General features: G+C 41.8%; 1 protein-coding gene across 9 annotated transcripts in view; it reads right to left on the bottom strand.

Annotated features, from left to right (window-relative positions):
- The window catches only part of erc1b (ELKS/RAB6-interacting/CAST family member 1b), a 199263-nt gene that overhangs the window by 117476 nt on the left and 66597 nt on the right, over positions 1-15190 (bottom strand). For 6 of the 9 annotated variants that reach the window (XM_058416753.1, XM_058416745.1, XM_058416747.1 and 3 more), the window contains 2 exons: positions 14643-14836; positions 11266-11277 (listed from right to left, as the gene is read on the bottom strand). In XM_058416753.1, the coding sequence (XP_058272736.1) occupies positions 11266-11277; positions 14643-14836 (206 nt within the window). The remainder of the gene's footprint in view (positions 1-11265; positions 11278-14642; positions 14837-15190) is intronic. The other 3 variants (XM_058416746.1, XM_058416748.1, XM_058416752.1) reach the window with 1 other exon arrangement.

Genomic DNA, 15190 nt, shown 5'->3' with positions numbered 1-15190 from the left:
AATAAGCAGCTGACTGTTATGATTCTGTGAAAGATTCCCTAATTCGTGTTTTTGATGATCTAACTGCGAGGTAACCTTCCTCTATTGAGTTCAGCAGGGAAAACAATCATTGTAAAAAGGGGGACTCGGCCGGGTCTGATGGACATCTGACTCAGTGGAGCTTGACCGATTCTGAAACACGTGTTGAAAAAGGAGGCCGATTATTTCCAAGATTTGGAAAACACTCCTTAAGGAATGGCGCAGAAGAGACCATTAAGGATTCTTCTATAGTAAAAGGTACATTAACAGTAAATCTCAATAAGCAGGAATAAATCACAATAAGCGCTATCGCATGTGTAACCTTCTTTTCGTAAATGTTTCCACTCGGTTCCTCTACAGAAAAATTACATCCTGCTCTTCAGCCATTTGTACCAGAGATTCTTTTACTGGTCTCAGAGCGCAGAGTGACCACTCACAGACCCGCAGAAAAGGAAGGCCAGACAAGTAATGGACTACTCATATTATAGTGTCTAAAGAGAGCACGAGTGCAAAAATAAATATGGACTATATATATATATATATATATATATATATATATATATATATATATATATAAGAAAGTGATATGATATCCGTTGTCATTATATAAGATGCTGTTTACTGCATTGGAAAGATTTCCCACAACAACTAGCATCACAGTTAAGGCTAAAACGCCTCTTAAAGTTCTCATGGACAACTGTATTAAACATGATTTAAATTGTTATGGCTCTGTATCTTCTTCAGAGACCTTGCAGGTGGAAAAATTCACGGAACCACAACAAAATACCCCAGGCATGTACATTACACAATATTTTATAACACACTCTGACTGCTAAGAATGCTAATAACTTAGAAAAAAGTTAGACAAAAAGAGTTGCAGGACGACCTGAAAGCAGCAGGTTACAACCGTTACACAAAGAACACTACAAGCAATGAACCAGCGCTCAATCATCTCTGCTTTTTTGCTTAAAAAAGAATCAAAGAAATCTAACAGCATTCTAAAAGCATTCTCAAAGACAAATCAGACTATGTTTGGAGAAAGAAGGGCTGCACATATGATCCCAAGAACAAAATTATGTGGACACCTGAGTGCTGAATGTCCCTTTCCAAATCTATGGGCAACAATACTGAGTTGTTCACCCTTGGCTATTATAATAAGCTCCACTCTTCTGGGAAGGCTTTCCACTAGACGTTGCATCGTGGCTGTGAGGATTTGTGTTCAGGAGCCATTAGTGAGCTAAGGTGAGGAGGTCTGGGATGAAGTCGGTGTTAGAGTTCATCCCAAAGGTGTTGAAGTGGCACTGAGTCAGAGTCAGGGCTCTCGAGTTCTTCCACTGCGACCGTAACACACCATGACTTCATGGAACTCACAGGGACATTGTGATTCTGGAAAAGTGCTTGGGTTTTTGTGTTTTGGGAAATTAGCAAACACTGACACTGTAGTGCTACAGTTACACAGAGACATTCTTGAAAATTCTGTGCATCCATCTTCATGGCAACTGTTTAGGGAAGAGCCACATATACATTGTGATGCCCAGGTGTCTGAATACTTTTGGCCATATAGTGTATTATTCTGTAATTTATATAATTCTCATGAGCCAAAAAACTGTATTTGGGGAGAAGATGGTTGTTCAACGAGTCAACAAGCCAATCTCCTGACTTGAATCCCCATGAAAATTTATGGTGAATTTTGAGTCCATCAGAGGGACCCTCATAACCTTGAGAAATTTCAGACGACTTGCCAAGAGAAACGGTCCAAAGATGAACCACAAAGCTGCAAAAAAGCGACCAATCGAGGTCTCGAAGCTATATTCACCAAGAACTAGTGAGGGGGAAAATATTCAGACACCACAAATGATCATATTTTTTAACGTTTCTGAATACATACTTTTTTTTTCTTCCCATTTACAAGTAGAAAGTCCTAAGACATATTACGTGTCTAAATCCGAATCGGATATACGAGCTGGAAGTATATTAAACAGAGAAGGAAAGTGCCTGAACACTCGTTTCCCCTCGCTGTACGTGTCAGGTCTGTAATGTATGCACTGTGTATGATGTGTGGGAGTGTGGAAATTCGAGCTTTATTGTATCTGCTGTAACTCAGAAGAGAGAAACATGCCAAGAAGCTAAAGTAGCCCAATTATTCAATCACTCATTCAGGTCTGAAATATAAGGGCAAAGACACATGATAAATATAGGAGAAATTTGGAGAGGCTATCTCACCCTTCTATTAACACAGCAGGCAAGTCTGAACACGCACACACACACACACACACAAAATGGAAAGATCTCTACAAAGCCAGTAATTATGTTAACAGACTTGAGTTATTGGGGTGAAAATTGGAAATCTTTTCCTGAGAAGGTGGAAGCCGTCAGGGTTGGTGACTGTTGTAAAAACAGCAGAGCGGATGGATACTGAACGAATAAAAGAGAAGTGAACTCTGGCAAACAGAAACACCCGTTTACATGCTACGCAGAGTACCTCCTTTATTTCAGCTTTTCCAAGATTAACATTTTCCTTTCCTCTAAATAAAATCCGGCACTGGAGCATATACGCATCTTCCCGCGCTCTGCTGGTGCGGCTATATGCTTCATTTAACCCGGAACAGTGGTAGCTCTGGAAAAACTCTCTGCACTTATCTCTCCGTCCAACTCGGGGGCATCCAGAGAGCGGAAACAAAAGGGAGAGATATTAATGAGGAGGTCACGGCAGGAACAAGTGGATAAAAAAAAAAAAGAAGAAGAAAAAAAGATTCGGGGAACAGAGATTCAAGGGCAAGACGACCTTCTTGAAGAGCTATAAGAAAAACATGGTGTGCTTTGATTTTCTTGTCAAAGTTTTCCAAAAGCTCGAGAACCTCCCAGTAAGAATTACGCACTGGGGAGATCTTTCAACACCACGCTATGCCAAAGACAACCTGTCGGACACGTGAATAAACACCAACGCACACATATACAAATTTAATGACTTACAGATATCCACTTCAACACACACACACAGAGATAAGTCTCCTAATATTTTAACATGTTTACGATTCATTTCTATTCAGGACAAGCTCTTAGTTTCAGCCATTACTTACACAGGCATCAAACACTAGAAGGATAAGAAATTTTTTTAGATTTGTTGTGCTGGTCCTGATGGCAACATTAATAATTTATATCAAAGACAGCTTTAGGCGGTGTGTTTACAGCGTAAGACTTGAAAAGGCATCACAATTCTCAAGATATTGGTTAAAGCATTGAGGGGGAAAAAAACCATAAAACATCAGAGTGCAAAAACTTTCTTCTCTTCAGAAAAATAAAAAAATAAAGTAAACTTCTGCATAACACGTCCCTCATAACATGAAACTCGCACCAAATAAATATCTCTCTAAAAAAAAAAAAAAAAAAAAAAAAAAAAAAAAAAAAAAAAATATGACATGAAAACTACTGGAGCACAGCTGATTTGTTTGGATATTTTCATGTACGTATTTTATTTCATTAAAAAATCGAAAGTGTTACATTTTACTTAGGCAGAGAGAAAAGCTCATTAAGAAGCGCGGTTCAATTACGACCAGCACTGGAGAGCACACAATAACACTGGAGTGTAGCAGAGGCTTACAATCCTGAGATGAACACACAACTGAATACACACACAGAGGAAGAAAAATAAATCAATCATGATTTTATGAGCTGTGCAGGCTAGAAAACAGAAAACCACTAAAACCCACTAATGTGCTGACAGCGCTGTATGGCATTATCCTCACACTCGCAATCCAACATGGAGTAAACAGCATGGAGTCAACCTGGCTGGTCAAAGTCCATCGATTATTAGCAAAAAAATAGAAAATACTGAAAGGGAATGGTTTTTACGCTTAATTTTTTTCTGCTTAGATCACAGTGTAGTGCAATGGAACAATCCAGTCCCCCACAAAAAAACACAATATCCATCCATCCATCCGTCTATCTATACATCCATCCATCCATCTATACATCCATCCATCCATCTATCCATCTATCTATCCATCTATCCATCCATCCATCCATCTATCCATCCATCTATCCATCCATCTATCTATCCATCCATCCATCCATCCATCCATCCATCCATCTATCTATCTATCTATCTATCTATCTATCTATCTATCTATCTATCTATCTATCTATCCATCCATCTATACATCCATCTATACATCCATCCATCCATCTATACATCCATCCATCCATCCATATATCTATCTTTCTATACATCCATCCATCCATCCATATATCTACCAATACATCCATCCATCCATCTATACATCCATCCATCTATACATCCATCCATCCATCTATCTATCTATACATCCATCCATCCATCTATACATCCATCCATCCATCCATACATCTATCTATCCATCCAACTATCTATACATCCATCCATCTATATACATCCATCCATCCATATATCTATCTTTCTATACATCCATCCATCCATATATCTACCTATACATCCATCCATCCATCCATATATATATCTACCTATACATCCATCCATCCATCCATCTATACATCCATCCATCTCTATCTATACATCCATCCATCCATCTATACATCTATCTATCCATCCAACTATCTATACATCCGTCCATCTATATACATCCATCCATCCATATATCTATCTTTCTATACATCCATCCATCCATATATATACCTATACATCCATCCATATATATATCTACCTATACATCCATCCATCCATCCATATATATACATCTATACATCCATCCATCCATCCATCTATCCATCCATCCATCCATCCAGAAATATGCTTGTGATGCAACTTGCAGGGTTTTTTTTTGTTTTTCATCTTTGAAACTCCTACCAGTGAAGACACATATATAATGACTTTCTCTCCATTCATGCTAGATGCATGTGAACAGAAGTGGGCTTTGGCTGAACGCGTGCTATAATGACGTCACATGACAAGTCTTGACCCAGTAGATCTGTGGTCATTTAAAAAATAAAAAAATAAAAAAAATAATAAAAAAAAACCCTTCAAGCTCCTTCAAATATCACAGTGTTTGCTTAAATTTGGTGTTAATTTCTGCCATCACAAACTCCAGGTCTTAAATCGAGAGTACATGAGACACATTGACTATTCAGCTGCCTGTGATATTTTCTAACCAATATACTTGATTTCCAAAAATATAATCTAGTAGTTTAATATCTTGAACCACTTTAACCCTGCCCAGGTGGTTACTAAAGAGCTCAAGCTTCATATGTCACAGCGTAACAGTAAAACAATTGAGTCTAAACCAGCTTGTGATTCTTCTGCTCATTCCAGATAATGTGTTTAAGTTCAGTTACATCCCTTGTGTGTATCTGTGTTTTCTTCTTGGCTGGTCATCGCGATGCTTTGGTCTGGTTTTCTTTTTAAAAATCAATAAACAAAAAGTCAGGATACTGAAGACTCCTTGGTTCTTGTCTGATGGTGTAGAAGCGATGAGAAAGCTAATATCACAGCTCTGTGGTGTTCCTGTAGGTTCTTCCAGTGACGGTATATGAATACCAAAGCCCTGATATTAGCAGCTCCGTCTGCGGTAAGTGGTGCTATTTGAAACTGACAGAGCTGGACTTCAGAGCTGCCAAGACGAAATTGTGTCAAGGTCTGCGGCCAGGTGCGCGATGGGGCGCCCCTTTACACACGACACTACGTGCCAACATCTGTCCGCTCTCATCTGTGTGAGCAGCAGCGCATGAAGAGCTTCTGCTGGATGACTGCCCCCTGCCTCTCTGACTAATAAAGTTAATCATGTGGCCTCGCGCTGCGCTAAACTAACCAGAAACCCTGCGGAGACGGCAGACAGGCCGAGATGCCCCTCGGATCCATCTTCACACACTTACACGCACAGCTGCTGGCCTCCTTTAAGACCTCGGCACAGGCACAAGGCATTGTGGGTAATCCATTCTGTACCCTGACTGATCACTTCTAAAGATCTGTAATGAGGCATGAATCAATCTGCAAGACTTTATAACACAGGAGGACTGTTTATTTTTCTGACACACTCCTCTGTTTGTGTGCTGTTAACACACACTCTACTCACCGGAAACCTCAGAATATTTCCATTAGAAGCTCTGAGGACTGCTACAAAGTGAGAATCTCTTAATCTCGACCTGCGATGCTTCTGTTTTTTTGTTTCCTCACTACACAGTGAGGAAGGCGCACAGTGCCAGGGAAAAGTATTGGCACCCTTTAGCTGGCTATATTCGTTGCAACCCATCCTTTCATAATAATCAACACCCTAAGGCAGAGAAATTGAAACTATTGCAGGTGGAACTGCAAGGGTGGAAAAAAACATTAAGACTGCATTAGTCCTGTTATTTAAGGTATTTTGTTTTGAAACACAGGATTAAACTGTAACATACTCCAAAATACGCCGGAAGAGCCGTCATCTTTCATGATCACAGCAGACAAGCTAATCAACATGTGATTCGAGCAGACGCTTCAAACCGTCTGGTATTAACTAAGACTCTCTAGAAACCCCAAAAGAGTGCGAGAGGGGTGAGGAAGATGGCAGAGAGAGAGAGAGAGAAAGAGAGAGAGAGAGTGTCGAATAGTGAGAGAGAATAAGACCATACACACAGAGAGAGAGAGAGAGAGAGAGAGTCAAATAGTGAGAGAGTATAAGACCGTACACAGAGAGACAGAGAGAGAGAGAGAGAGAGGGTCAAATAGTGAGAGAGTATAAGACCATACACACAGAGAGAGAGAGAGTCAAATAGTGAGAGAGTATAAGACCGTACACAGAGAGACAGAGAGAGAGAGAGAGAGAGGGTCAAATAGTGAGAGAGTATAAGACCATACACACAGAGAGAGAGAGAGAGGGTCAAACAGTGAGAGAGTATAAGACCGTACACAGAGAGACAGAGAGAGAGAGAGAGAGTCAAACAGTGAGAGAGTATAAGACCATACACACAGAGAGAGAGAGAGTCAAATAGTGAAAGAGTATAAGACCATACACACAGAGAGAGAGAGAGAGAGAGAGTCAAACAGTGAGAGAGTATAAGACCGTACACAGAGAGAGAGAGAGAGAGAGTCAAACAGTGAGAGAGTATAAGACCATACACAGAGAGAGAGAGAGTCAAATAGTGAAAGAGTATAAGACCATACACACAGAGAGAGAGAGAGAGAGAGGGTCAAACAGTGAGAGAGTATAAGACCATACACAGAGAGAGAGAGAGAGAGAGAGAGAGAGAGAGAGTCAAATAGTGAGAGAGTATAAGACCATACACAGAGAGAGAGAGAGAGAGAGAGAGAGAGAGAGTCAAACAGTGAGAGAGTATAAGACCATACACAGAGAGAGAGAGAGAGAGAGAGAGAGAGAGTCAAACAGTGAGAGAGTATAAGACCATACACAGAGAGAGAGAGAGAGAGAGAGAGAGAGAGAGTCAAACAGTGAGAGAGTATAAGACCATACACAGAGAGAGAGAGAGAGAGAGAGAGAGAGAGAGAGAGTCAAATAGTGAGAGAGTATAAGACCATACACAGAGAGAGAGAGAGAGAGAGTCAAATAGTGAGAGAGTATAAGACCATACACAGAGAGAGAGAGAGAGAGTCAAAAAGTGAGAGAGTATAACACCGTACACAGAGAGAGAGAGAGAGAGACGGAGAGAGAGTCAAATAGTGAGAGAGTATAACACCGTACACAGAGAGAGAGAGAGAGAGAGACGGAGAGAGAGTCAAATAGTGAGAGAGTATAAGACCATACACAGAGAGAGAGAGAGAGAGAGAGAGGGTCAAATAGTGAGAGAGTATAAGACCGTAAACAGAGAGAGAGAGAGAGAGGGTCAAATAGTGAGAGAGTATAAGACCGTACACACACAGAGAGAGAGAGAGAGAGAGAGAGAGAGAGAGAGAGAGAGAGGGTCAAATAGTGAGAGAGTATAAGACCATACACACACACAGAGAGAGAGAGAGAGAGAGAGAGAGAGAGAGAGAGAGGGTCAAATAGTGAGAGAGTATAAGACCATACACACACAGAGAGAGAGAGAGAGAGAGAGAGAGAGAGAGAGAGAGAGTCAAATAGTGAGAGAATATAAGACCATACACACACACACACACACAGAATGAGACAAAGAGAGAGACAGAGAGAATGAAAGAGAGAGAAAGAGTGAAAGTGAGACAGGCAGGGAAAGAAAGCAAGGGAGAGAGAGAGAGAGAGAGAGAGAGAGAGAGAGAGAGAGAGAGGGAGAGAGCAGTCACACTCCAGTGATCAGTGCAATATATTTATTGTCAACCATTTGCAGATTAATTCGAGACGCTTGGCTTTAACAGGCTTCTGAAACACTGCTGAAGAAAAGTGATTTCAGTTCAGCACTAGTGTTATATATATATACTGTATAAAACAGAACAGCAGCAGAAATCAGGCTTACAGTCTGATGTGAACTCCAGAAAGAAGAGAAAATAATGAGTGAGAGAGACAACCACACACTGAGTGCTGTGATCCAGGTGAGAAGAGGAGGAGGAGCACCAGTGATGCACGCATACACACACACACACACCCAGTGACACAGACACACACACACACGTGCACACCAGTGGAGCGCACTCACACACACACACGTGCACACCAGTGGAGCGCACTCACACACACACACGTGCACACCAGTGGCACATGCACACACACACCCCCACACCATTGGCGCACACACACACACAACGGCACACTCACACGCACACACACACACACCTGCCAGTGGCACACATACCCACACCACTGGTGCACACACACACAACGGCACACTCACACGCACGCATGCACACACACACCCACACCCACCCACCAGTGATGCACATACCCACACCATTGGCGCACACACACACACCAGTGGGACACACACACCAGTGGGACACACACACCAGTGGGACACACACACACACACACACACACACACAAGCAAGGTAGTTTCACTCACGCAAAAATGTATTTCTGAAATGAAAATGGCCGCTCTCATCTGCAGTTGTAACTCAGAAGCAGAGACACTTAAACAATCAGCTACAGGGAGATGAGAATGTTTCTCTTTTAATCTTACACCACAGCACTGCTGAATCCTCGTATCTGACTGGTCATAAAGTACAGATTTTCCCACTTTCAATCGTCCCAGCGTTTTAAAAACTTCACGTTTCCATGGTAACAGCTTGCCCAGGGACTCGCAGGACGGACGCTAATACATAATAATCTGAGCTTAATAATGACCTCATTAAATGTGAGTCTCCAGTGTCAGCGCTCAGTCTGAGCTTTCCCAAAACAGGAAATGAACGAGGAACGAGGCTTAATAGCTGTTATAACAAACGTCACGTTTTTCAAATTTATTTATTTATTTATTTTGTAATATTACGTGATGTGTTTCAGCATACCGGCTAGCAGGGACCGCTTTCACGTTTCAGTGACCCTACTGAGGAAAAATAAAAACTACATATTTAAAGCAACTTGCTTGAGTTTAAAGCAGAAGATGACTCACAGCAGGGCTGACTAGCCTCCAGTGGCCAAGAACAAATTTATTAAATTATGTAAATAATTGACTCGGTTATTTTCTAACTCAGATAAGGCCACAGTAAAAAAGCCTAACATTAAATAAAATAAAAAAGCACACTTGAACAGACCTGCGTTCAGAATAAACCAGGATATAACATTAAGGCTGTGCTTTCTCCTGTCATTACTTCCTGTTTCCTCTCTCTTTAAATATATATAGAAGAGGATAGAAAGATCTGTGTACTGATCTAGACATGGTCTTCGTGTTTCCTCTGTATTGTAAAGTGACCAGGAGTTTAAGAAAGGCACAACATAAATCAAACATTTCCTTTGAGATTTCCTAGTTGGAAGTCGGAAAATCCAGGAATTCTCTGTCAAACGCGGTATCAGGTTCCAACAAGGCGACATTTAACGCTGTGTGATTTTTAATGATTCTTCTGAAACCTCGTCAGTCTGCTCATTTAACCATTTGTGAAAGCAGGTCGGTTTTGACGTAGAACCGTAACGGCACGTGAAGTGCGAATATATTCGCGTTCCTGACACGTACGTGCCTGACTCCACACAGCGGCTACACGAGCAGAACTGATCTCATACTCACTCGCGTATCTTACGTACATCAGGAGGATTAAAAGCGACGTCCAAAAAAAAAAAAAGAAGAAATCTCTGACCATCTGGTTTCTGAGTTGTTCAGCAGCATCATGCACAGGGACGTTCAACAGAAGAGCTCCGTGCCTCTTTAAAACTTTGTGTTGTCGTTGTGATTGTTGTCATGGTTGTGTCACAAATCCAAAAGCCTCACTATACACTCCAAACCAGTTGATTGGAGGTATGTGATTTGAGACTTTTCTATATTTCTGGGATTTGGCAGATGCCCTTATCCAGAGAGGCTTACAATTTATCAAGCATAATATTATAACCACCTGCCTGATATTGTGTTGGTCCCCATTTTTGCTGCCAAAACAGCCCTGACCCGTCGAGGTATGGACCCCACCATGCAACTTACAGGACATAAAGGACACTTTTGATAGATACTGACCACTGCAGACCGAGAATACCCCACAAGGGCTGTAGTTTTAGAGATCCAGTGGTCTAGCCATCACAATTTGGCTCTTTGTCAAACTTGCTCAAATTCATACGCTTGTCCATTTTTCCTGCTTCTAACACATCAACTTTGAGGACAAAATGTTCACCTGCTGCCTCTAATATATCCCACCCACTAACAGGTGCCATGATGAGGAGATCATCGGTGCTATTCACTTCACCTCTCACAATGTTATAGCTGATCGGTGTATTTCATTTTATACAACTGAGCAATTGAGAGTTAAGGGCCTTGGCTCAATGGTCCAGCCATAGCAGCTTGGCAGACCTGGGATTTGAACTCACAACCTTCCGATCAGATCAGTAGTCCAACACCTTAACCACTAAGCTACCACAACCCGGTACCACAACGTCAGTTTGTTTAGTCAGTAACAGAAACAGGGTCGTTTGAGACTATACAGCCTTCGTTAATGATGTTTGTATTGCAGCACATTTCTGAGGACGTGCACAATGACTCCAGGGAACGTACAGTGGCCATCTTGTGTACACACAGTTGACAGCAACTAAAGCTCAGCCTTTAAACACACACACACAGTCTTCTCTGTGTCAGAGACGCAGACATACCCAGGCTGAGCGTCACAATTTTAACCTACAACCATTTGGCAGCTGAAAATGGAAAGGGTGTGAGATAGTGAAGGAAAGCAGGCGTACTAACCTTGAAGTCATACTGAGGAGATGAGTCAGGGTTCCAGTGTAAAGTTAAACAAATAGAAAGGGAAAAAGGAGAGAAAAGAGAAGACAGAAGGGAAGAACAGACACAGCATGAGCAAGGTTAGCATTAATTATTATTATTATTAGCAGCAGAAACAGTCTGCCAGTGACAATATATTAACACGAGACAGGAGAGGAGAAAAGAGTCGGCTTTCATGACATACAACTGTGTCGGCTCTGACAGATTAAAACAGGAACATTAACATTCACATGCTGCAACATTTACACGAGATCACTAAATCACAGAGCTTTTTTTAAAGATGACATTTGCTTTGCATAAATATTCAACAAAAGGCATTAATGGCGATTAGTTGTTGGTTTGAATAGAAAATCTGACGAAATGTGTCTTCTTGTTCTAGACGATAACGAGTGCTGATTTCTGAGTTTTCTCTTTTTAAATCAGCTCTTTGTCCTTCTTTTATATTCGCTCGTTTTTCTCTTCGTTCACACTCCGAGAGCTTCAGCTCAGTCATTGGTGACAGAGATCCTCTCAAGCCTCAGTAATTGCCATCACATTTGATAAATAAATATTCCACTGTCCCGGTTCATACTGCACTCAGTTCACTGGTGTCTGAAGGCGTATTTAAATCAGGACGGCCTCCGCACCACTGATCTGCAGCCGGAAGTTTTGCTTTCTCTCGCTGGTAGAAAGGCTTGTAGAAAGTCAGGCAGCTAATCCTGACTGAGGAGATGAGCAGGAGAACAATAGCACAGAACATGAGCTTTCGATCTGCCAACCTCGAGACGCTTGAGAAAGTGTCACAATAACCGCGTGTCAAAACGTGCGCGCTTGTGACGCTGATGTCTAAACACACAGGGGGCTTTTGATGAAGTAGATGATCCTCCTGCGTGTTTTCTCCTGCGAGTATTCCACATTTCAGGGGTAATTAGCCCCAGTTCTGCATACTACACTTCCGAAAACTCTTATTTCCATCCATGGAGCTTTTCAAAGGCAACTCTTTGTTGCTAAATCTGGCGGGAGCAATGGAGACGGAAACCTCTGGTTGACTTTTCAGATTTATTCTACCTCATGTTACATCTTCATGTAAGAAGCCAAACATCGCTCTTCATCACCGAGAACACCGTCCCAGTGCACGGCGAAGCATGGTGGTGGTAGCATCACGTTGTGAGGATGCTTTTCCATCAGCAGCAGGGATTGGAAAAGTGGACAGGCTCGAGAACATGACAGATGGAGATAAACAGAAGGCAGAAAAGTGATGAAGAGGTTCTTCTGCATACAAGACAACGACTTTAATCACAGCGTTTCTCTTTCTAAAGAGAGTAAAAAGCTGTGGGAGACCCATCAGCATCCTCTGAAATTCATTACATCTCTTTGTGCTTACCATCAGCAGAAACGTCCAGAACGAGACAAACTTCATATACGTCTCTGATGAATATCCCAATTATACACAAATGCCTATAGACATGGTGACACACAGGCAGATGCTGTTGCTGACACACGCAGACGAAGACACGTGTATATTCTCCTGGCGGTGTGTACAGAGCAAGTCTGAGGCCGTGTAAAATAGCAGGTGCTCTGCGAGTCTGGAAAGCTGCGGTCGGTTCCTCGCACACATCCAGCGTGTGCTCACAGCATGAACGCCGTCCCCGCAGGGCTAAAACGCACATCATTACCAAGAGCTGTGAGGAAAGCAGATATTCCGCAAACTCAAGCCCATGCTGGGATTCGGAGTCAAACAAAAAGTCCTACAGGACTGTGGTGTGTTTCTGGGATTCGGAGAAGTTAGACGCCGGTCCCGAATTAGATACAGCCGAGTGCAAAAGTGCGGGTGTTAAAAAGGAAAACGTGTCTCTGTTTCACGATTTATGTGCAACAAAAAACAAAAGCGGAGGAACAGTAACTTGAAAACATGTCGAGGAGAATGGTACGTATTAGGACTAAGAGGATCCACAAGCTGCTCAGAGGATAGAAAAAAGGGAAACAATGGCTTTGAGTTATTAGAGAAGACTTACAGCACAGCGCTGCCGAGGTCTGGATTCTGACTAGACAAGAGATGTTTATTACATTTTATAACAGAGCTGTGGTTAATAACAGGTTTAAATCTAATACGTTATCTTTTCTACACAGAATTCAACAAAAGGCATTAATGTTGATTAGTTGTTAGTTTGAATAGAAAATCTGACGAAATGTGTCTTGTTTCTTTTCTCTTTTTAGATCATCTCTTTGTCCTTCTTTTATCTTTCTCTTCAGTTATAATTTCTGACTGGCCAGATGATGTTTATTAAATTTTTAAAACACATATCTGTGGTTAAACTTAAATGAGAAGTTCACTTCCAGAACAAAAATCTACAAATCATTTCCTCACCCCGAGATGTTCATGTCTTTCTTTCTTTCTTTAGTTATAAAGAAATATTGTTTTTTGAGGAAAAATATGGATTTTTCTCCATATAGTGGACTTCAATGGTGCATGTGAGTATGAACTTCCAAAATGTAGTTTAAATGTAGCTTCATAGAGCTCTAAACCTCAATCCCAGCCCAGGAAGAAGGCTCTTATCCAGCGAAATGATCGGTCATTTTCTTCGAAAAATAGAAAATTGTATACATTTTTACCATAAAAGCTCGTCTAGCACAAGCTCCGGGATGCGCATCCTTGGAGCTACGTACTTCGTAATCACGTCGGAAGGTCACACATGACGTAGGCGGAGCTACAGACCCACTACGATAAACATAATTTCTTTACGACTCAAGAAAGAAAGACATGAACATTATTATTATAGGAAATTATTTGTAAATTTAAACTTCTCTTTTAAGAAATGTAAATGCTGGAAAATTCTTGTGTTAGAAGATGAAGAAGAAGCAGAAGAAACAGTCCAGGACATGAGTCACAGTAAAATGAACTCAGGCGCACAACCCTATCACTGATATTCCTATAAGAACACACTTCTTTTTTTTTTTTAAGGTTTTAAGGGTGCGCAAACTTTTACACGCAACTGTTCATTCATTCAGAAAGCTGTTAAAAGTTTACTTCTGTTATAAAGTTGTGGTCTCGTTTTTTTTAAAGGAGGAAACAAAAATCAAAACACTTTGTGTGTAGCATCAACTCGTTGCCATGACGACAAATGAAGCAAACAGTGTAAGTGTGAAAGCTGGAATGGGATCCGGATCGTAAAACCTGGTCCTGACCACTTTAATGTGCACTTGGAGGATGTGTTACAGATCCATGTTTCCTCACAGTCGGCTGTAGGGTTTCGCACGTCACTCTTACTTACATGTGCACACACACACACACACACACACACACACACACCATTTCTGATAACACAGAGGTCAAAACGCATTTCCTGTGAACGTGTGTGTACCTCTCCAGTTCACTGATCTTGCGGTCTTTGTCGTTCTTCTCGTTCTCCATCTCTCGGAGGATCTCCAGCAGACGGTCCACTTCAGCCTGGGCTTTCCCAGCATCCTCTCTGTGTCGGTTCACCTCCTGCTCGAGGGAGCTGATGCGCTCTGACAGCTCCGTGTTCGCCTGAGCCTCTGCAGCTGCCGTCTGAGCCTAAACACAACACACGACGGGGTTGGAGGTTAGCGCTACAGTACAGCTGGAAGCGAATGTGTGCCAGTGCATCTTTTCTTTCTTCCTCTGAAGAAAGAGAAGCTGCTCAGGATTATCATGGGACGCCGCAGTGTTTTTGCAAAACAGGTTTTCTAATGAGAGATGAATAAAAGTAGCATTTGGCTCTGTATCGGACTCACAAGTGCCAAATGTCTGGCCTAAAAGGAGCCTGGGCAGTGTCAGACCCTCTGTGTCTCTGTGTGTGTGTGTGTGTGTGTGTGTGTGTGGACTAATACCTTCTACCTCAACTGCGAGTGATGACATCACAACAACCCAATTGTATCGCAAAAAAAG

This window comes from Hemibagrus wyckioides, linkage group LG19, assembly GCF_019097595.1.
Source record: "Hemibagrus wyckioides isolate EC202008001 linkage group LG19, SWU_Hwy_1.0, whole genome shotgun sequence".
NCBI classification, from domain to species: Eukaryota; Metazoa; Chordata; class Actinopteri; order Siluriformes; family Bagridae; genus Hemibagrus; species Hemibagrus wyckioides.
Note: the sequence above shows the minus strand (reverse complement) of the source record. Positions and strands in the feature narration are given on the sequence as shown.